The sequence below is a fragment of the Plectropomus leopardus genome, chromosome 19 (genome assembly GCF_008729295.1).
Source record: "Plectropomus leopardus isolate mb chromosome 19, YSFRI_Pleo_2.0, whole genome shotgun sequence".
In the NCBI taxonomy this organism is placed as follows: domain Eukaryota; kingdom Metazoa; phylum Chordata; class Actinopteri; order Perciformes; family Serranidae; genus Plectropomus; species Plectropomus leopardus.
The window spans coordinates 15,700,564-15,722,133 of record NC_056481.1 but is presented as its reverse complement, the minus strand read 5'-3'; the positions used below and the strand labels follow the sequence as shown (position 1 = coordinate 15,722,133).

At 38.6% G+C, this 21,570-nt stretch overlaps 2 protein-coding genes across 3 annotated transcripts; one reads left to right on the top strand and one right to left on the bottom strand.

Moving 5' to 3' along the window:
* The first annotated feature begins 2,975 nt into the window (after positions 1-2,975).
* Positions 2,976-5,599, top strand: ca15b (carbonic anhydrase XVb). The gene is made up of 9 exons (XM_042507861.1): positions 2,976-3,025; positions 3,429-3,498; positions 3,630-3,656; positions 3,754-3,924; positions 4,210-4,358; positions 4,447-4,542; positions 4,788-4,866; positions 4,967-5,130; positions 5,223-5,599. Exons 2-9 carry the CDS (start codon positions 3,429-3,431, stop codon positions 5,406-5,408), a joined length of 942 nt encoding a protein of 313 aa, XP_042363795.1. The 5' UTR covers positions 2,976-3,025; the 3' UTR covers positions 5,409-5,599.
* A 3,696-nt stretch (positions 5,600-9,295) lies between these two features.
* Positions 9,296-20,596, bottom strand: mmp25b (matrix metallopeptidase 25b). 2 transcript variants are annotated; one of them, XM_042508228.1, is made up of 11 exons: positions 20,533-20,596; positions 20,313-20,404; positions 18,073-18,205; positions 17,773-17,917; positions 15,002-15,306; positions 14,644-14,823; positions 14,069-14,153; positions 13,725-13,807; positions 12,705-12,857; positions 11,906-12,199; positions 9,296-10,338 (listed from the first exon to the last, which is right to left on the bottom strand). In XM_042508228.1, exons 2-11 carry the CDS (start codon positions 20,394-20,396, stop codon positions 10,091-10,093), a joined length of 1,710 nt encoding a protein of 569 aa, XP_042364162.1. In that variant the 5' UTR covers positions 20,397-20,404; positions 20,533-20,596; the 3' UTR covers positions 9,296-10,090. The 2 variants fall into 2 exon arrangements, with proteins under 2 accessions (XP_042364162.1, XP_042364161.1); XM_042508227.1 differs by lacking the exon at positions 20,533-20,596 and having other exon boundaries at positions 20,313-20,498.
* Between the last annotated feature and the right edge of the window lie 974 nt (positions 20,597-21,570).

Here is a 21,570-nt window from a genome sequence, read left to right as displayed (position 1 = left end):
TACACTGAATATTGGATTTTCATCAGGTAGCCAGAGACTGATTAAATCTGAATGTTACTTTACTTCCGCTGTTTGTGTAAAAGTCGGAATTTGTTAGCTGACGTGTTTGCCATTGATAAGCACGTGATATGATGGTAGATGTTGATCTGTCAGCTTGTGTTGATGTTTTTCTGCCACCACGTGATCAAAAATAAATCTGTTTACAGCAGATTAACACTCGACATGGGCAAGGCTTCGGGTAGCTCACGTGTGACCGGAGTTAACTTGACGCCACAAGTGAACAGAAAAAAAACATGACGCATGGTTGGCCCAACCGTTTTCTGATTCAAATCATTTTCATGTTTTTTACACAGACTATATGGTCTGCATCTAAAAAAAAATCCCAAAACACTGAAACACAATCCCGATCTGATTAAAGCCCAGGGGAATTTTAAGAAATTACAGCCCGGCTTGTATCCGGCAGGACATATCAGGTCCAATTGGGTTCAGGCAGAGAATCAAAGCTCTATGGCCCACCACATTCAAAAATGTTGTTTTTCATTGAGAGACTATTGAGATCAAAGTAACCTTTCAGCCAGGTGGTCAGCTCTGCATCACACTCTTCCCTGTATTTTAGAAGCTGGCTGAAATTTCCAGTCCCCTTCACACTTCAAAAAGCCAGACATTGCTGCTCAAAGTACTTCACACCCTCAACAACCTTCAGAACATTTCTCCTCGCTTGTTGCTGCTGTCTTTCAATATCACATGAAAGTGGCACGTCCCACCAACCAGGGTTTCCACAAGCCCTTGAGTTATACTTTTTGTCATATCTCACGAATGCTTCATTTATTCCAATTTTTCAGGACTTTGTCTATCAATTCCACTCAGTTTCTGTGAAAGTTGTTCAGCAGGGCAGGAAGCAAAAAAAAACTGATGTCCATGTAAGAAATCCAAAGGGTGTGGCTGATTCAGCAGAATAACAACTCATAAGAAGTGCCTCAGGCAGTTTTAATGAATCATCGTTGTCATCATTGTGATTGTGGTTTTACTCCATGTCTCTGATCAGAAATTGATTGTAGGTTTAGTGTTGGAGCTGGAGGAAGTGAATGTTGTCTTCTGGCTAATGTTTTAAAGCTCCAAACACTCTTCAGTTGGATGAATGAAGCCCTTGCCTTGTTGATTCTGGCTCTGACATCTTCATCCATGTCACGCTGCTCCAGGGAATTATGAAAAATAACAAAAACTTCACAAATTGCAGTTTAGTGACTTTTTGTAACTGTCAATCACATGAGCAAAAATATACTAAAATATATACTGCAAACATTGCCGCTTCTAGCTCTGATGCAGCATCATGACACTTTCATCTTTATTTTTACTTCAATTATCACACCTATGACTGTGTATTCAACTGAGAATCATATGTGTTTATAATTGCTTCCAGCCTAATTTCAAGTGAAATGTGATAATTAAATAGAGTTTCCCAGAAATGACAGTGATAATACTTCTTCTCAAACCTAGGCAAATTAGACTACACTTTGCCCACTCGGGAGTCATGTTATGGACTCAAAATGGGACTTTCTGCTCCTCATTGAAGAGCAGCCAGGTTTATTGACTTCGTGAGAAAATAGTTGCAACAGGGTGCCTTAACAAAAACATCAATGGGCTGGGCTGATGCAGCCTGAAAAAACAAGGAAGGACATCTTAAGATATAATTATGCAGCCAGTGTGACTGGTTTTAAAGAAAAAAATAGGAAATACTGAAGAAGCATACCATCCAAATGACATCAACGACTGTCTGGTCCAGATCTCCCTTACAGGATTCTGCTGGCCTTACTATGGACATATCCATCAATCGGTTTTACGGGTGTCCATTTATGTAAGCATTTAAAACAACTATGTCAAACACGCTAGGTCACATGCTTTGAACACCAATCCAGCTACCCCAGTCCCCTTCCTTAAGACAGTTTTCAACATTACATCACAACGCTTCAACCTTTGCTACTGAGAGAGCAGGAATTATTCAAACATCCTCAAGAGGTTACTTGACAACAAAAAAATGTTGAAACATTTGTGCAAGTGACAGATGTGGGATTTTGGTGAGGACAATCTCCCGAGACAGTCTGTGTGGAAATGTTTCTGTTTGGTCTTTGCAGTTTTAATCATCCTTTGGCAAACATAGTCCTCAGACCTGCAACATAAAATACTGCAAACTCAGTAAAGTATTGCCCTTTTTATGTTCCCATTTTTTTCTGATGTTAGTTCTTTCACCATGTCATGCGATAGTAAATAAACGCAACAGCTGTTTGTGGTATCAGCAAAGAATCAGGAAAGTGGCCTTTTTCAAGGATATTACTGACAATGAATTAACCCTTTGAAACCTGAAATGACATCACTCTCTTGTGCTGCTTTCAGAGGACTTTCACAAATATCTCAACCTTTGAATCCTGAGCATATTGGAGCGATTTCTCTCAAAAACATAGGAAAAAAGCCAATGAGCAACGTAAATTGCAATAAATAAGTAGATTAAGAAAAAGATTTTTAAAAAGCTAGAGAAAAAAATATATTCATAATGATCACAATTACATGTTTAAAGTTATTCTACTTTTTTCACTTATGTTACATATGAGGTGGTTCTATTTTTTAATTGGCTGCCGTTTTATTTAACCATATCTTCACATATTACATTTAACAGCAATGATTATATCTCATGTTCATTGATCAAACAATTTCCCAGCATAACTCTTAAATATAGCTGACCTGCAGTTTCATTTAACCATGTCTTTTTTATTCATATGATACATTTAACAGCAATAATTATATTTCCTGTTCCCAGCATAAGTATTTTTAGAAATCCCCAAGAACAAACAGTGCTCCTCTACTTATCTATTAGTACATTCTTTGACGGAGGTGAAGCCCTAAGGACCCACTGAGGTGTCACCTATAGGCGGTGTCAGAGCAGCTATCTGATGGGTTGAGCGAATATAAAGCGGGAAAATGAGACTCCACAGTTGTTTTCTGACACAGAGGAGGTACAGGTGCGTCAAAGGTAAGACACTCTGCTGCTCCGGTCGACTGGATTCAGCTGCGTCCAATATATCTAATTGTCAGAAAGGGACTGTGCTTTGCGCACTTGGGGATCTTTGTTGTCTAGGCGGTATCACTCTTAAATTCTGCATTACATTGTGATAATTTTAATTGAAATATTATTTGCTGCTATTATTTAAAAAGTGGATGTGATATTTAAAAATGTTTGCGTAATTGGCGAATTCACTGCATTTGGCATGTTGTGCCAATTTGAAACCCACTAAAATTCAATGAAACTAAGCATTTATTTTCATATTTAGATAATTGCGAGATTATAGGGGCATTTTCTTGACGAGACCTTAATGTGGATGTCATTTCTTTGGTTGAAAAAGCTGTTTGGATTTTTTGTGTGTGCGCAATTTTAGATGAAGTGGTTTGTAGCTGCCCTCGCGCTGTGCGCAATCGTGCCAAGCGCCCACTGTGCCTCCAGAGTCGGTAGGTATTTTAACCTTCTTTTTGGGAAAAAAAAAAATTCTTGAATCTATAATGACTCAGTACGCCTCTTTGTAGACTGTTTTCATGAGTGAGAGTAACTTAATCCTTTTTTTTCCACCCTCCTTTTCCAGCCTGGTGTTATCACCTCCCAACCTGCAGTGAGTAATCTTCCTTCATCTCTATAATAGTCACTATCATCTTCAAACCGCTGCTCCTTCTCAGCAACTGAAAGTCTTTTTTTCCCCCTATTTCTAGATGACACTCAATGGGCAACCATTGCTCCTAGGTTTTGCAATGGTAGCCGACAGTCGCCCATTGACATTGTGACAGCAAACGCCAAAGCTGACTCCAGCCTGACTGCATTCACCTTTCATAACTACAGCAGCAATTCCTCCCTTGTAGAAATCAAAAACACTGGCAAGACAGGTGAGCAGTGGGTGTGGGCAGAAACTCATCTTTAAAAGGTGTCAGATGCTCTAATTGTATTTGGTAATGTGAAAAGGAAGTGTTGTTTTTAAAGGATTTGCCTGGAAGTTAATATTTTCTTGAGGTTTTTGAAAATGGCAGTTAGATTTCCTTTTGTCACAAACCAAGACTTTGTACAACAAAAATGATTATGCCAGTGATAACAACATTTCATTGATGAATCCATTTTCTCCTTTTCTCCACAATCTTGATTTAAATCCAGTCTTTTGTTCCATCCTCTTCCAGTCAAAGTCACCCTCGCCAGTGGTCTTGGGGTTACAGGAGGAGGTCTGAAAGAGCGCTACGACAGCCTGCAGTTCCACTTGCACTGGGGTAATGGTACCTCTGTCCCCGGGTCCGAGCACACTGTGAATGGCAAGCGCTACCCCATGGAGGTAGTATACAGTCTTAATCTCATTTTCAGTTATAGGTTTTACCTTTAAATTCAAATTACAATGTATTTTCTTTACTTCCCTCCCCCAGTTACACATTGTAAACAGCGCGTCATCCTTCAATGGAAACACAACTCTAGCTATCGCAAACTCTACAGGACTTGCTGCTCTTGGTTTCCTAATTGAGGTGAAAAAAATGCATGTCAAGTTTTTATAAAGCAAAAAAGCTCTTTCTCTCTAACCTCATTGCTCTATCTATCTATTGCAGAAAGTCAAACAAGCTTTTTAAGAACTTTTTGTTTGCAATCTGCTTCTTGCAACTGTTCTTATAGTTAAATTTGTCACTACATTGTTGTCAAATGAAGCATTTGTTCCTCCACAGAGCTGGAAAACAAATTTGAGCGTAATGAAACCAGTATGTATGCTTTTCAGGTTATGCCAGGCACTGCAACAGGTCAACCCGCAAGCTGGAAAACTTTGAGCTCCTACCTGGCCAACATCACTACCAGCAGTAAGCAGATATTTTATTTGTTTTCTTGCAGAGAATTTAATGTTTTTGAATAAAAAAGCAAGTGCTACAGTCCCTTTAGAGGTTGTGTTTTTGCACTCAGACACCTCCGTTCCAGTGAAAGCTGGTATCTCACTACAAGATCTCCTGGTTGGAGTGAATACCACCAACTATTACCGCTACCTTGGCTCTTTGACCACCCCCAATTGCAATGAGGCTGTGGTTTGGACTGTGTTTAAGGACACAATCAAAGTCAGCGAAGATGTGGTAAGTTTTCATTTTGGTGGTGCATCTTCAGTTACAATGGCCAGAACTGTCAACACAAATGCCCTTAACAGTGCTTCAAATTTTGTTTTCAGATTAACAGCTTCAGCCGCACCGTACGTATTGGCAACAGTTCATCAGAATATATGACCAATGTCTTCAGGAACGTCCAGCCAGCACAAAGAGTGACAACCCAGCCTAGCAGCTCATCCGCCAGCGCTCCCAAGAGCTGCTACTCTCTGGGGCTGATGGCTCTAAGCTTTCTTCTGGGGAGGAGTTAGAGCCAAAAAAGTTTGACACTGTGACATCTCAGCCACTTAAACCTGTTTGCAAGGAGGATACACCCCTTTCGCTATCATTCATATCATTCCCATCTGTGAAGCTTGAACAGTGAATTAGTTTTAGCAGAAAAATAAAGTTTAGTATTGATCAAGGAGACTGGCACTGAAAAAAATCCCCAGAAAAATAATGGGCAATAAAACCTATTTTTTTTCAATGACAATCTAGTTTTTTTTTGTTCATGACACTTTTTTCAGTGTCAGTTTAGACACAGGCTAAAATGTAAATCACACCATCTTCCTCTTTGCCCTTCCATGCCAAAATGGACTGAGTTTATAAGGGAAAAAAACAAAATTGGAAAAAGAAATTAACAATACTGTCACTGAAAAGAGTAACATGGAGGAAAAGATAGATTTGTCATTGATTATTTTGATAGGTTTTTCATTTTTAATGCCCATTTTATTTTTTCAGTGGATGTTTTTCACTGCCAGTGTTTGTTTTCAATGCCAAATTTAATTTTCAATGCCAAAACTTATGTTCTATCTCCATACCCCCCTCCTATATGGTTTGTCTGACTTAAACACTGTCTATACTTTTTTTACATAAAGTATGCACTGACCTTCTCATCATTTGCGCGTCAGATTCAGTATGTAAGTCGCAGTATGGATATAACACCATCTAAGCAAAATTGGGCCTTAACGCTACAAAAACTGTGTTTCTTTCCAATGTAGCTCTTATGTGGCTGTCTGTCATATTGCCTCTAGCTGTAAACAATATTTATCAATAATCAGATTTTAATCTGTTGCGTGTCTCACTTGATCGATTTATGTGAAAATGTGTTACATATAAGAATTTAGCATGTTGTGGTGAGAAATTGAAGTATATGTCATGTCTCTTTCTGAGCTGCCAAAGCTACATTCAGGAGCCTGAGAAAGGAATGCACTTGCACTATACATGTTTACTGGAAAGATGTAGTTTTGTCACCTTAGAAATCCTGCAGTGTGTCAGTATTTTGTCTACCTGATGCTTTTATTTTGTTCTCAGTGATTACATAGATAACATTGGCAGATAAAATGTAGCTGCATTGCCAAGCTGAACACTTAAATGACACCGTGCTGCTTAAACATAGTGAGTGTGATGAAGGATTGCTGTATCGCTCAATCAAATGAACACCATTAATTATCACAGTGATATGCGTACGTTACTTTATTTTTCCCTTTGGCCTTGAGTTGCACTACTTGTACATGTAACAGAACTGTGACCTCTTGATCATATGCCTTTCTAAAATAAAATGGTATTGTGTCAAACTCGGTTGTTCATTTATCTTGCTCTGAAGAAAAAAAGCTTGAAATGAATGTTAGAAAAGTGGAAAACTTCTGGGTATATTTTTTTTTAATGGCATCGTCTAACAGTATTAAATTTAATCCCTATTGTTGCTGAACTTGAGCTTGACACTCAAGACAAAGCTTTGAGAATGCTTAACCTTATATTTCACAAAACATTAGATGGCATAAAGGCCTGCCATCAAAGAGGGTGTACTCTTACTTCAAAGATCGCACTTTGAATCATGTCATGTTATTTCCTCATAACTGAAATCTGTGAGGATGTTAGTGTAGTGCTTTTTGACCTCATCAAATGACGCAAGCCACTTAAGAGCTTACCTGAACATTTACCTGTTGAAATACAGAGTAAACACAACTGTCCAAACTTCCTCGAAGAACTACAATGTGCTTCAAGCAAGAGATTAAATGCTCAACTAGACGTATTGTCAATAACATATACTATGTTCAGAAGAGAAAGAAAAGATGAAGGTCTTTGAAGTGAGCGTGCACAGTTTTTCATTTTAGTGTGAATGTAAAGGCAAAGACATCGAAACAAGAAACAGATTTTCATTTTAAAACTCAAGCTTTCACATGTGCATCACTTAACCTTTAAATATGGTGTTTACTGTAGAATCTCAGATCAAGCCATCTGACGGGAGTCCGATGAAAAATGTGAACCAGCAGTGAGAAACAACAGACACTCATTCATCAGGCTAAACAGCCGTCAGATACTTTATCATTCCACTCCACTTCCTCCTCTATATTTTTACCACATATTTCTGAGATAATATCTCACGAGGCAGGGGGAGGGGAGGTCCTAATGAAGATACAAATCAATGATCCAGAACGGCCCATACCGGACTGTCACTGGAAAATGATCAGCATGCTCGCTATTGTAAAAACTGATCATATCATGTGAGTTATGTGGGTGCACTGTGAGATAGGTGTGTAACAAAAAAACAGCTTCTGAAGGTGCTGAGATCAGGAGGTAAAGTTTAAAGACACAACACACAAAGAGAAAACTAATATTAAGAAGTCCAACATTTTAATAATGATATATTCCAACAGTCACTTAAAATTGATCCCATTTGTTGATTTCTTGCATACAGACTTGCAGCTAGAGTGCAAATAACAATTTTATAATAGCTACATCTGACTTCACCTGAAAAAAAAAAACAACACATTTTAATTAAACCATAACTTTAAGCATAAAATGATTTACTGCATTACATCTGCAGAGCTTAGCTCCACCTTAGCTGGATCAAAGTGACAGAAAGTTTAAATAATCAAATGCAAGAATAAAAACATTTCTTTTTACATGATAAGTAATTATATCTGTAAAAAAGAAATGAAATGTGAAAAAAAACAAAGTTTAAATGTGTTTGATTGTTACAACAGCTACATCTGTGAAGTCATTTTGCAATCTTTAGTCTTCATCCATTTTTTTTAAAGTCATTAACATCTCCTGAATAGAAAACTATGTAAGTATGAAGAGTTAAGGAATCAAATACTGATATAATTTTCTTTCTTATTTTACAGATAATGTTACTAATTATCTTTTGTGCATGGACTAATACCGACTCAGTTTGAGTTCCACAATAATCTTGTTTGAATGTGTTATGCATCTGTACATTTGCTATTTCATTGCTCATCACATAGGTTGGTTGTCCTTTAATTTGATTAATTTGAAGGAGTACATTGATTGTAAGGAACAAAACATTTCCTGGGAACAAGCTTTCTCAAGTTTAAAAAGGACTAGTGAGTACCCATCGCACTCACTCTCATTCAGCTTTCTTAGGGTGAAAGGTCAAGGAACCCCCCTTACCCTCACTGAAATTTAGCCAAGATTTGGAGCATTATTTAGCCCTGTTAATGGCAAACTATGCCAACACAGCTGGTACAAATGGATGCTTTCGGTTTTTTAAAGTTTCACAAGATACCCCTCCCTTTGTGTTAGTTAGCCTGGTAAAACTATTCTGATGACTTGAGCTCAACATTCTGTTTCTCTCTGTATCAGTCTGCACTTACTGCCACCCCAAACACCTTCCAGAGCACAAAATCAGGCCGGGCCAATCAGGCATCCCCACTATGGCTGAAAATATAGGCAGCAAATCAGGGACTACATTATAGGTGATGATGTGGCATGAAGGCAGCTGCTTGCAGAACAGTAATGGCTGCTCCTGGAGCAAAAGTGCTAACTCTAACATTAGCAGAGTAAACGCGCAATAAGTGAAGTTAATTCAGTGATAGAGTTGATTACAACAATTAAACAAGAGCAAGAGGATGCAGTCGCAGAGATTTGGCAAAAGCTTGATTTATCAACTGGCTCTGTTGGTGATGAAGAAGATGTTCCCCGGTACAAATCCATGTTCATTGTTGTTTCACCGCTTACAATGTATTTGTGTAGAGGAGGCGAGTTCTAACGTCGGGATTGGCTGAAGATGTTTGTCTTCCAAAACCATTACTGAGAGTATTTTGGGCGGCAGAGAGTTTAGAATGACAAAGGAAAAGAAACAGAATATTGAGCTCATGTTGTCGGGATGGTTTTCCCAGGTGACTGCCAATGCCCTTTGTGCTGAGTTTGACTGAGTTCCTGTTCGGTGCTTTGAACTCTTACCAAGTAAACGACTGATTGCTTTTAACTGAGTCCACATCTCCGTTGGCAGAACCGATGCAATAACTCTTTTAATAAGCATAAACATTTTATCCGCTCAACTTTCAAGAAAAAGTTATTTTTTCTTCTTGCTCATCCCAGTGTCCATGAGTAAAAGTTATGTACAACATAAAGCTGTAAAACAAACGGGGCAACAACAAACCACAACACAATCTGCAAGTTTATTTTACCATATTTCTCTTTGTACTGCATATCTTTAAAAATCTGCTTTGAATTTTAAAAAATGACCTTTGATAAAGAATCTGACTGTGGCACTTCAGTGTTTTTGTGTGGTCTGTTTATTGTCCAAACACTAGGTGTTTGGGTAAGGCCCCATTATGAGGGAGTAGCCCTCAGTGTCACATTTCCATGCATTCTCCTATAGAGGCTCTACAAAATTCAATACTTAGTTTCGAAAAAGGAGGGGTTGAAATTCAATAGCTAGATGGAGGGAGGACACAAAATGTACTCTTTTCACGGTCAGCAATATGCTCTGATAAGGTAAATTATTTACAGTAATACAGGCCTTATGCTAAAGTAAAAGGCAGATATTTAACATTTTTATGACACTAGGGTGTAACTTGAAACCAGCTTGTGGGTTGTAATGTACTGTGAGTGTTTGATTATTTAAAGAGCCTCTATTACACTCCATTAGAATAAGGGAAGTGATACAAAAACAGCCTGCCTCCACTACTAGAAACTCTGGTATCTATTTTCTAATCAATTCGTAAATGACCAATAAAACAGAGATCAGGAGGACACAGCTGCCTCTTAAAAATGATGAAGATCCCTTCAAGTCACAGTTGCACTGCTTTGGGATTTTAGGAGTGGAGGTTGCAGGCGGAGCTGGACATCTGAGCCAGTCCACAGCAGTGGATTTAGGAATGACGACCTCCTGGTTCAGCCCTCCATTCTTTAGCACCCAGTAAAGGTTGTCCTTGAAGAAGTAGGCATCTCCTAAAGAGCAGCAGATACAGTGTGACTCGCAAATCTTTTTTTTTCCTCATCTCACAATGAATAAAACAGCCTGATAACTCAAATACTTCACTGCTCTTGTTGGCACATTGGTATATTTGTTAGTGCATCACCGCCACCAATTGTTGATCAGCAGAATAGTGTGAAGATGTGAATCATGCTGTCTGTGTGAATAAATAGGAAGCCACTTGTAAAAAAAAAACAAAAAAAAAAAACATGGCTCCATTTTGCCAACTTGTGGGTAAAAATTTTTTTTTTTTTTTTTTTTTAAATCTACAGAGTCACTTTATTAAGCAGGGGATCTGGATACTTTCTTCACCACTGCACAAATAGTAATGAAATACATTGTTCTTTTCCATGCTATGACACCTCATACCTTCCATATCAGAATGTCATCACCCTAAAAACAAACTCTGTTATGGTTTTGTTTATTATTATTATTATTATTGGCATCTGGTGGCATTTTAAACAAGTGAATGTTTCTATTGGCATGATAGATACCTATGGAAGCCGAGGACGGCCATTAATGATTTTTAATTTTTAATTTTTTAATCATATTGAGATTATGAGTTAATAATTTGGCTATCCTGAGAAAACAAGCCTTGTCATCTCATGATCATGAAATTAACCCGTTATCACGAGAAAACCGAAGGTTGTTTTATTTTGTTATTTTGAAATAAAGGTTGTTTTGTCTTTCTGTCTTGTTTTTTTTTTTTTTTTTTTTTTTTTTTTTTTTTTTTTTTTTTTTTTTTATTATTATAATATTGTTTATTGAAAACAAATATATCAATGCACACAAGAGGACACTGTTATGACCTTTTTGAAACATCTCGTTATCTTGAAATAAAAAAGCTCCTTTTCTTGAGCAGGGGAGTGTCTAGGGCAGTGGTCTGGGGTGGCACAGGTCACCCCTAAAATCTGATCGGCCACCCCGGGTGATACCCCGTAATGATTGGCTATCTGCCCAGTCAGTTTCAACTGTTCAATGAATAATACTGAATTTTTGTTTATAGCTGCAATTCAGTGTTAATCCTGAGAGGCAGCAGTGTGCTTGAGTAGTGTCTAGACTGCCAAATAGCCACAAGAGGAAGATGACCTGTTTGGCTTTGGAGTAGAGCTGCCATAAACTTCAGTAATTCCATTTGTTTGGTGTCACTCTGTTGTGGTGTGATTGGTAAGTATATTTATCTTTTAAACTAGATTGCAAACAGGAATGCAAGACACTGCAGTGTTAGTAAATAAAGTAGATATGGGTAGTTAAGACAGAAATGGTAAATTAATGCTATACGGACATGCCTGCAGTAGAGGTGGTACTTCATGCCACCACTGAAAATTTCAGTGCCCCACTTGGGTCACCCGAGTAAAAAAAGTCTGGACACAGCAATGTTTGTGCGATAACAAAGTAATCAACTTGTAATCTTGAGATAACGGAGTTAAAAAAAAGGTATCAAATAAAGTAATATATTGGTATTATTTTAAGTGTACTGGTATTTATACTGGTATCATTTTTTTTAACTAAAACCCAGCCCTGCTCTGAACACAATGTTACCTTCTCCCCAGCTGATGATGTCATCCATGTGGGTGGGCACTCCTCCCCAAAGGCTGTTGTCCCGTGGGTAGCCTGGCTCCAGCTGCCTGGTCACCTGTTCACCCCTACGGCCCTCATCAAACCGCCAAAACTCCCCGCTGCTGAACAGGTAGGTCTTGCCATTGTGGGCCCAGATGAAGGCTGCATCTACCCTCTCCACCAGCTGCCCGCTTCTTGTCCTCATGCCCCATTCGGAGAGGGGCCGAGGGTAGCCGCTCATAGCAACCGTGTCCTTGAAGACCCAGTACTGAGGTCCTGGACACATAGTGGAAAGTGTGAGGATTCAGAATTTATTTGTGCAAACTGGAGTCAAAGAGAAGTTTGTAATGTTTAAAGTCATCTGTAAATATTACCATGCACAGTTGATGATTCACTAGATCAACGTAATTATAGAATACTGTTTTTTGTGGATATTTATTTAAAGTTTATTGTAAAAATTAAATAAATCCCCTGGCTACAAATTTTCCTGTCTTAACGTGACAAAAACTAGGAAGATGTTTTCAGGTTTCTTTCAAGTGTGTTTGTTATTGCAATGCAATGTGTTTAATATTTGTGCTGTTTTGAGATTATTAGTTTATTGAAGCTCTTGTTCTGCAGGGACCTTGCTCACATTTCACCTTTCGTCAAAACCACCACATTAAAAATAACATACAAGATGTGAGAAAGAACCAACTGCATTCACACCTTTAACCACTGACTCAGACTTGTCAAAAAATAGATTCTGCAAAACCACACAAGAGCGCATAATTTTCTTTCTCACCGATAAAGAAGATGATCCTGCTGTCACTCTTCCTCTCATACACGGCATCAATTTTGTTGGTTCCTGGCGGGAGGCCAATCCAGAAGTTTTTGATCTGAGCCGGATTAAGGGACACCAAAGATCCATCCCGCTTAGTTCTCCAGAAGTGTGCACCTTTCCAAGAAAGAGAGTAACATGAACAATGTAGACATGGGCAGATTATGAGACAATGGGTCTGTGGGCAAAGACACATAAAAGCGACCACAACATCTCCTATGTCGGACTGGAAACACACACGGACTTTGTGGTGATTTTGCCTCTTTTTAGTTGTTGTTGTAGTCATTGTGTGTCTGCAAAGTCAGTTTGTGTCTAATTGTAGTCATTTTTAGTCTCTTTAGGGTAAGTTTGTGGCTTTTCTGTTTGCTTCATGCCTTTTTATAATAATTTTGTGTTTCTCTTTGTTATTTTGCCCCTAGTTGTACTTATTTTGTGTCTCTTTGTGGTCATTTAATGTTTTTCTGGTTGTTTTGTATGTCTTTGTAGTCATTTTGTGTCTCTTTATGTCTGTTTTTCCCTTTTGTAGTTATTTTGTGTCTTTTTGAAGTAATATTGTGTCTTTTTGAGGTATTTTTGTGTCTTTTCTGGTCATTTGCGACTCTTTGTAGTCATAATCTGTCTCTTCATGTTTGTTTTGCCTCATTTGTAGTTATTTTGTGTCTCAGAGATCATTTTCAGTCCATTTTAAGTCATTTTGTGGCTCTTTTTTTCTCCTTTTGGTCATTTTGTTTGAGCCTGTTGGCAGTTGCTTTGCATCTCTTTGGGGTCTTTTGAAGTCTTTTCCTGCTTGGTACATGTTAATATGAGTGACATTTTGCAGGCAAAGGCCAGGGGAGGCCCTGACACTGTGATGTGCCAGTCTGGTGCCCAGAAGGCCCGTTTAAAAATTGATCCGTGAATGTAGAAATGATTTGGGAGATTCTGAAGTACATTTTTCTTTGAGTGAAATATCTATTTTGTGCATTCTTGAGGATTTCTTCTTACCTTTGAAAAAGAAGACCTCTCCTCTTATATTTGCCACTGCGTCAAAACCTCCCTGACAGCGCTCGTGGAATGAGGGGTCAGACCTAAGACAAAAATGTTTAGTCAAATTATATTTCACAGGATGCAGTTTGATAAAGATTCACTAGAGGGTACAACAAGTCCAAACATTGTCACAGTGAGGATCAATCAGAAAGCTTTTATCTGCATCCACTGTTCTTAAATTACTCATCATCATTCATGAGTACACTGAGTGCATAGGGAGAATATTCATAGTTTGTAAATGCAAATGATAAGTGCTTATTGTCTGGATGGATGTACAGTGGTTTTCCTCTGGCTTTACTCACGGCTGTGTTGGCCTTGGAGGAGGTGGGCTGGGCAGGCGTGGGTTGACAGGATCACCACCTCCTGGTGGTCTGCCATCCTTCACACCTACAACAGAATGGTGACAGCAGACAACATTGAAGAAGCAGTGAAAGCTGATGACAGCGTTAGAAAAATTGTGCAAACGACCCACATTCTCCTCAGTGGCCAGGGGAGTTTTACAAACAGGATGCAAATGCTTTTGTAACAAGGAAGGAAACTGTTGAAATCCCCTTTGAGTGTGAGAGCACCTTTACATACATTATTACCAAACAAATACAGTATCTTTATCAGAGGGCAGTTTCTGGCCCCTTGATTGGATATTTATGGCTTTTTATAATGTTGTGGATAACATAATACTCTATTTTTTTTATTTAATTGTAATTTGTTATTAAAGCCATCCTCACATAGACAACAATGAACAGTTGTCTACTAGGGCGACTTCTGCAATTTTGGAGAAAATCACAAACCAGTGGTCATGTTTATATGGACATTATGCGATTTTTGCCACTATAATAAATGTAAAAATCCCAGGCACTCTATCCAACTGGTTACTGACCATAAAGCTGTTGGATGGCCAGCTTGTCGTCCAGGGCCAGCTGGAAGTTGGGGATATCTCCCACAGGACCCTGGTAATACGGTCTCATGATGGACGGATCAGAGGAGGAATGGGACAGGCCGAGAGCGTGGCCAAACTCGTGCACTGCAACTGTGAACAAGTCTGTGGTGCTGCTCTGACCTGGGGAGGTGTGAAGAAGAAGTGTTACTGGATCACATAAACAACCATGATTTGATGTCACTGAATAAGTAGTCTGCTTTTCTTCTTTTGCTCAAAGATTCCTTTTTTTTATTACTATACGTCGGTAGACTAACAACATCTAACAACATCATCCATCAAGATTTCTATCAGTCAGTACCTCCATAGCTCCAGATCTCATGATCGTCAAAGTGTGTGTCACCCGCCACTTCATCCCTGCCAGGGAAGAAGGCGTGGGCCAGGGTGCCACCCTGCCCGTCAAAAGGGTACCCGTCGTCGTGAAGCAAGCGGGCAAAAGTCACTCTGATGTCGCCTCCGGTTGCCGCCCCCCTGCTGTCAATCTTCAGCTGACGGAAAGTCAAGGGGGCCGCATCACTCCAGGCTTTGAAGGCGTAAGTCAGGATGCTGTCCACTAAAGTGTTAGGCAGGCCGGGTGAGAGGGAGGGCGATGGGTAGCTGTGGACACTGAAGACAAGGAGAGATTTTTTATTATTTAACAACATTGTAGACGGACCTATTCACTGTGCATTGTTTTATTTTGTTCTAATAATTTGACCCTTTTTTTGTTTATTACCAAATTCCGTATGCAATTCAATAAAACCAATCAATCAATCATTGTGTTTTAGATAAAATTTCCACAATTTTTTGTTGGATTTTCTGCTCATATTGTTCCTTTGTGGCTTTCCTGGTGATTGTTTCTGCCTGTTTGCCTGCCCACCTGGTATTCATCTCATCTGCCTGTAAGCCTGTTACCTTTAATCAAACTGTCTTTTCTGAATCCACCTTCCTGCTGTTCTGCTTTTGGGACATCCCTGCTTGAGCTGCTTCGATAAGTTTTAACAGACAAATGCTCATCTTTGTAGCAAATCAGCCTGTTGTGCAGCCTTTGGGGCCAATCATGCCAAGACACATTGCTAGAAAAGAGCTGCCAGCAAAATCCTTGTTTCCCTACGGTACAGCGCACCTGTTGGGTGCTTCTTTCTTGCTGCTGCAAGACACATTTTTCTGGCAGTTTTTGGGTGGGCATATAAGCTAAAATATTTTCATCTTTTCAGGTCAAGGTGTGAAATCGCACTGTTCTTAAGTGTCACTTTTGGCCAAGTGCAAGCAGCCCCAGCCCACAGGCGCTCCCAGCTGTTTTTCTGGATGCGCTTCAATGCGTTTTTGGAGCGGTCGCACCTGGCATGATGCACCTTGTGTGATTGGCCCCTTAAGCATCTCTGTGAGACGCACTGGAATTTCAGCTACTCCAGTGTAAACTGTCCATGGCAACACCTGACGATTAGTCCGACTGATGTTATATAAAGAATAAGAGACTCCTTGTAGGGCAGAGGGCAGAGGGGAGGGGAGGTGTATGGTCAGACAAAACTGGACTTTCAGCCAGGAGATCACACTTCGTGTCCATTTTAAAACCAAAAGTCAGTGTTGTTGTAACATTAGGCATCTTATGTTTGGTAGTCACGTACTGATATCACTCACATGTGACATCTTTGCATCCTGTTATGCATTTGTTTTAACCCAAAACATGATCTTTTTTCCCACCGCGCTGAGCAGTTTTGTTGCTAAACCTAACCAATCATTTTACAACATTAACCACATGTTACAGTGTGTTTCAGGTGTGTGAAACTGTTCTTGATGACTTCACAGGAGAAAAAAGAACGCTAATAAAACGGTTCAGTATTTGGCTGCGTCCATTTTTAAAAACATTTTTTTACTTTTTATTTTTTTGTATAAGGTGCAATATTTTCCGTATTTAATTTTGAAATAATCCAAAGTGTTCATATTAGATTGCATTGTTTTGTAATTCAATTAACTAATGACAAAAATTTCCATGTGTTTTGTAGTTAGTAACTAACCTCATTTCGAAGTAATCTGACCCGACTCTGTCAACAAATGTTGACCATGTAGCCTAAACCTGATAAAGAGTACAGTACAGTACAAATACAGAGCTGCATTTTTGTCTAAATGTTATTACAACACATCAGTGACTGGATTACACAGGGTGACATGCCACATTCATAACTATGAACATGGGCATTGTAGTTTATTTTAAATTGATTCTGCACACATTCTGTTTTTGTGTGTAACTTCTGTATTAATCCGCAGCTGGAAATAGCTCCTTTCCCCAGAAAATGCACTATTTACTCCTGTTTGAGTAATGTTTGGTAAAAACTTAACTGCCCAGCTTTTTAAGGAAATTCATGAGCCCTTATTAAAATGAAACTATTTACGTGGCCAAATGTTTTTCATCTTTAGAAGGGACTGAGTGCCACAGACAAGACAGTGACAAGAAGTTAAGAGATAGCACTTTTTACCAAAAGAAAAATACAGACTAACTTAAGCCTTGTTTTAATTTACAATTTTAAATCCTATTTAAATGTTTTGTCGTTTTTCCTAATGCCATTCACTTAAGACATTATTTATGTCTTATGTGAAGGACTTTGAATTGCCTTGTAGTTGATGTTGTTATTGTTTTTAACATACAACCAAAAATCCATCCTTCTATTTTTTCCTTGTATACTGAAAAGTACTAATTTGACCATAACTTAAGAATTCACAAATGTACAATGGGCATGCAGCTCTAACATGCCCATAGCTAAATTTGTGGAAGCAATACAAACATTTTGTATCTACTTGTGTCTATATTTGTTAGGATAGATTGTTGTACTAACACACAAGTTTCCAGTTTTTGATATAATCTTGTAAGTAGAGACACAAAAAAGTTGAAACACTACTGATAAGCTTGTGTGACTCCTCAAATAATTTAATTAAATTTGCTTTTGTTGAACTGTATTTAAATCTTGTTTGGCACCCAATTTTCATCTGTAACTTTATAAAGAAAAATCTGAAGCAGTTGTGGGCGATGCATGTGGCTCTGTGATTCATACAGGGATGAGAAAAAGCCACAATGTAACATGACAGGAAACACACCTCCATGTGAGGTCAGTCTTATGCCACTTTAGGCCTGACAGGGCGTATCTCCTCCTCCTCCTCCTCCTCTTCAGCATGTCCTCACTTCCAACGATGTCGGGGAGAGAGCAACGAGGCGTAGACATGAGCTTGAGAGTTTCATTGTCTGGAAGAGAAGTTGATCACATAGTGTATAATGAAACTAAAGAGCAGATTACAGGAAGTTTGAGACCTCATGTGAACCCGGACATGTGAAGTCTTAAATATATAAATATTTCTATCATATATTGTACTGATAGATCCAAGTTGAGAGGTTCTTACCGAGCTGCCCCGTTTCTGGGACCCCGCCAAATCTCTGCATGACACGAATGGCTTTCTCCATCCCCTCTTTGGTCTGCAGTTTACTTGTGCGTGGGTCAGGAGGAGGAAGGTAGCCATACCTGCTTAACCAATCCTGCACAAAAAAACCCCCAAGAAAACAGAAAAAATGTGTTGTCTCATAAAATGATGACCACAGCACAGGATGATTGGCCAGAACAAAATAAAACATGGATTTCCTTTAATGGTGAATTATTTCTCGAAAATACACCAGCAAAATAACCTAATGTCAGTTAGTCATGACGTGTTCCCTTGAATTCATGATTTTTTTTTTAACTTATCACTGCTCTCTTCAAAGCCAGACTTCAGTGACTTGGATTAGACTTTACTAGTTGTGTGAGAGTCAAGCGGCAACCTCCTGGGCTGAAAAATGAAGCTCCAAAAATTGACGTTCCTTGACTGGTGACTTGAGGCCTGTCAGTCCTCATAGACCCTCAAAATACCCAACTTTACAACAGAAATAAACAGGTTTTAGTTTTTGGTCTCTATAGCTAATTTTGACTTTCATGACTTGAAAGGGGGTTGAATTTTTTATCAACTCACATGTTTCCATTCTGTTCTGCATGACCAATTGGCATAAAAGTGGTCATTTTTCAGACAAAGTATTCCTTTAATGTATCAATTAAGTCAGTCCGAACCACTGTGAACCAACAATTTCACTGAAATCCATCTTTTACATGAGTCAACTTAAAGATTACGGGCAAAAGCTGATGTCACAGAGGATATTCATTACTATAGATCAGAACTATGATCATCTCACTGCATTGTGTCAGCTTTTTCCTCATTAATATTTTATCATCCTGTTTATGTTGAGTGAGATGCTTAAGAACAGCATACAACTGACAGTTTGCGTACCGCAAGTTCTGTTCAGAATAACTGAACGGAGGGTGGAACGCAGGTGGAATGAACTGATAAATCTGGTGTGGTATCTCTGTCAAAACGGGCAAAATCTGTTTCTGAGATGGTTGTGAAACCTCCGCTTCCTCCTGCTTCACAACCACCTTTCTACTGTAGTTGCAGTTCAAGGGTTTTGCCTCACTTGCCAAGAGATGTCTTTTGGTGGTTATACACTGCAAGAAATGTCCACATTAAGTAGCAAAATGTTCTCCAAAATACTTACATTTTATTTCCAAAAATAAACAATCAGCATTTTTAACTGACAATATTTTTGAAATACTCAAGTCATCTTACTACGAACAAGCTGTATTATTTCACCTGGGAGCTTCTTTGACTCTATGCAGACTTTAATGCAAGTAGAGACGCAGACAGCTGCAGCATCATACAGGATGCAGTATAAATATGGCAATTGTTATGGTGACAGAAGTGAAACTCTTATTTCTCATACACATGACACACTGACGTTCATTCATGCGAAGTTGCACAAAAAAAAAAAAAAAAGCAGTATATATGTTGTTTTTTGAGGAACTGGACATAGGAAGCTTGCAGATTTCCAGAATATGTTGCCTACCATGGTTCAAAATACTTGGTAATCACTGAAAATGTGCATCATCTTATTGTATTGTCTTGAATACAGCGTGAATTCTCAGTACACTGCAAAAATTAATAGTAACAACCTAGTGTTTAAATTTTACTTTTACGTCTACTTTTTCCTGAAAATAGGCATAAAAAATAGTCTAAATGCACTACAGAATATGGATCTAATGTATTGTCTGTCTTTCTTTCATTTTAAAACCCTCATGAGTCATGTGGAAACTTCCTGTGCACCTCTTTGCCATATTTTACTGGCTCTATACGATGCTCTACTTCAAATATTAATCAGAGAGACATCGGCATACGCCTGGTGCACCTCACACATTTAAATAATAACATATGCAGGTAAGTATACAATGGGATATTTCCCCCAAATCTGGCGATGGTTTAAAGAAATCATCCTCACTGTTTGTATTTTAAGTATCATTAAACTGACATGATTTAAAATGATTCTTTAGCACAAAATTTAAAATGTAATAATAAAACCTAGAATCACACCAAATAATAAATATGATATAGAAAAACATGTTGCTTCATTAGAAAATTAAACAATAATGAGGCCAAGTAGCACTAAATCACACAAAATACTTACATAACGAATCAATAATTGAAAAGCAGTTACACACACTGAACAGTTGTAGTATAATTTTTTTTTCTCACTTTTTTTTTTTTTTTTTTTTTTTTTTACCCACCACTGCTCTACTGAACTGATCAGGCACAGCTGATGTGTTTCCCGTTAAGGTCAGAAGCATCAACAGCAGAAGACCCAACTCCATCCCCGTCACTGCAAAAAAACGCTCCATCATTATCACAACATTTGGAGGAAAACTGAGACATGTCTTGTTTCTAACTGCATCAGTTTCCTCCAAACCATCCCAACAAACAGCCAACAGCAACTGAAACAAAGCTCACCGTTGTTTCTCCTCTGAAGCTTCAGGCTCTCTCGGGACTAGGCTGGGCTGATCGATCAGTAACTCTGTGCTGCTCTGCCCTCCCCCCCTCCGTCCCCCCCTCCGTCCCTCCCTCACAGCACAGTCTCGCTGGCTGTGGTTTATCTTTTTTTTTTATCCGCGTGCACCATACAGATGTTTGAAGGGGGGAGCAGTGGCGCGAGTCACTATAGGTACAGGCGAATTATCATTATCATATTATGATTAGAAAATTATCATATTTTCTCCCCCAGTTGGTGCACTGTTTTTCAAGCTCCAAATTACATCAAATTAAAACTAGATTTGTTTCCAATTTCCAGTGTTTGATATGATTTGATTTACATATCTCGAACATGTACAAAAAAGGAAATTAAATTATTATACAAAAGCAGACAGAGAAAAAAGTAATAATAACAGACAATGGAAAAAGATAAATCAAAAGAAATCGTCAAATACATAATGACTTTCTTTCTTTTTCTTTCTTTCTTTTTTTTTATTTGTAATTGTACTGGTAGAGATTTTATGTAGGACTCTGAGACAAAAACGTTAAAAAGTATCTTAAACATTCTTTTTTTCCCCATTTTCCCTGTTAATAGATAAATACATTCAATGAGAAAAAGTTCGATCAATGTTTTGAAACAAAACCTTCACCCTTTAAGGGTTTATTGTTCTTGCAAACTACTACATATACCTGACAGTTATAAACAACTCTGCAAATTCAGATTAATAATACAAAATATACTCAAAAACTACATTATGATGTATTATTATGGATAAAGATGCCTTCGCCATATTTGAGACCCAGAAGCCAAACAGTACAGTCCCATTTTAGAGTATCACAGGGTCCATGGTTTTCTATGTTAGATTGCAGTCATTTGATGCAACAAACCATGTGTGTCACATTTTGCTCATTTGTCCCTCCCTACAGCCACAGTCTCACTTCCCTAAACCTGTGGGCAGATTACGAGACTAGAGGCTCCTGGAAACAAATATTCCAAAGGCCCCACGCAGGAGCATGACA

Bases quoted from the DNA above. Each gene is read 5' to 3' on its own strand.
- ca15b (XM_042507861.1), top strand. From the start codon at position 3,429: ATGAAGTGGTTTGTAGCTGCCCTCGCGCTGTGCGCAATCGTGCCAAGC. The intron at 3,499-3,629 runs GTAGGTATTTTA...CTCCTTTTCCAG, and splicing joins CCACTGTGCCTCCAGAGTCG to CCTGGTGTTATCACCTCCCA. The intron at 3,657-3,753 runs GTGAGTAATCTT...CCCTATTTCTAG, and splicing joins TTATCACCTCCCAACCTGCA to ATGACACTCAATGGGCAACC.
- mmp25b (XM_042508227.1), bottom strand. From the start codon at position 20,426: ATGATGGAGCGTTTTTTTGCAGTGACGGGGATGGAGTTGGGTCTTCTG. The intron at 14,824-15,001 runs GTACTGACTGAT...ACACCTCCCCAG, and splicing joins TGAGATCTGGAGCTATGGAG to GTCAGAGCAGCACCACAGAC. The intron at 10,339-11,905 runs GTAACATTGTGT...GCTGCTCTTTAG, and splicing joins CATCATCAGCTGGGGAGAAG to GAGATGCCTACTTCTTCAAG.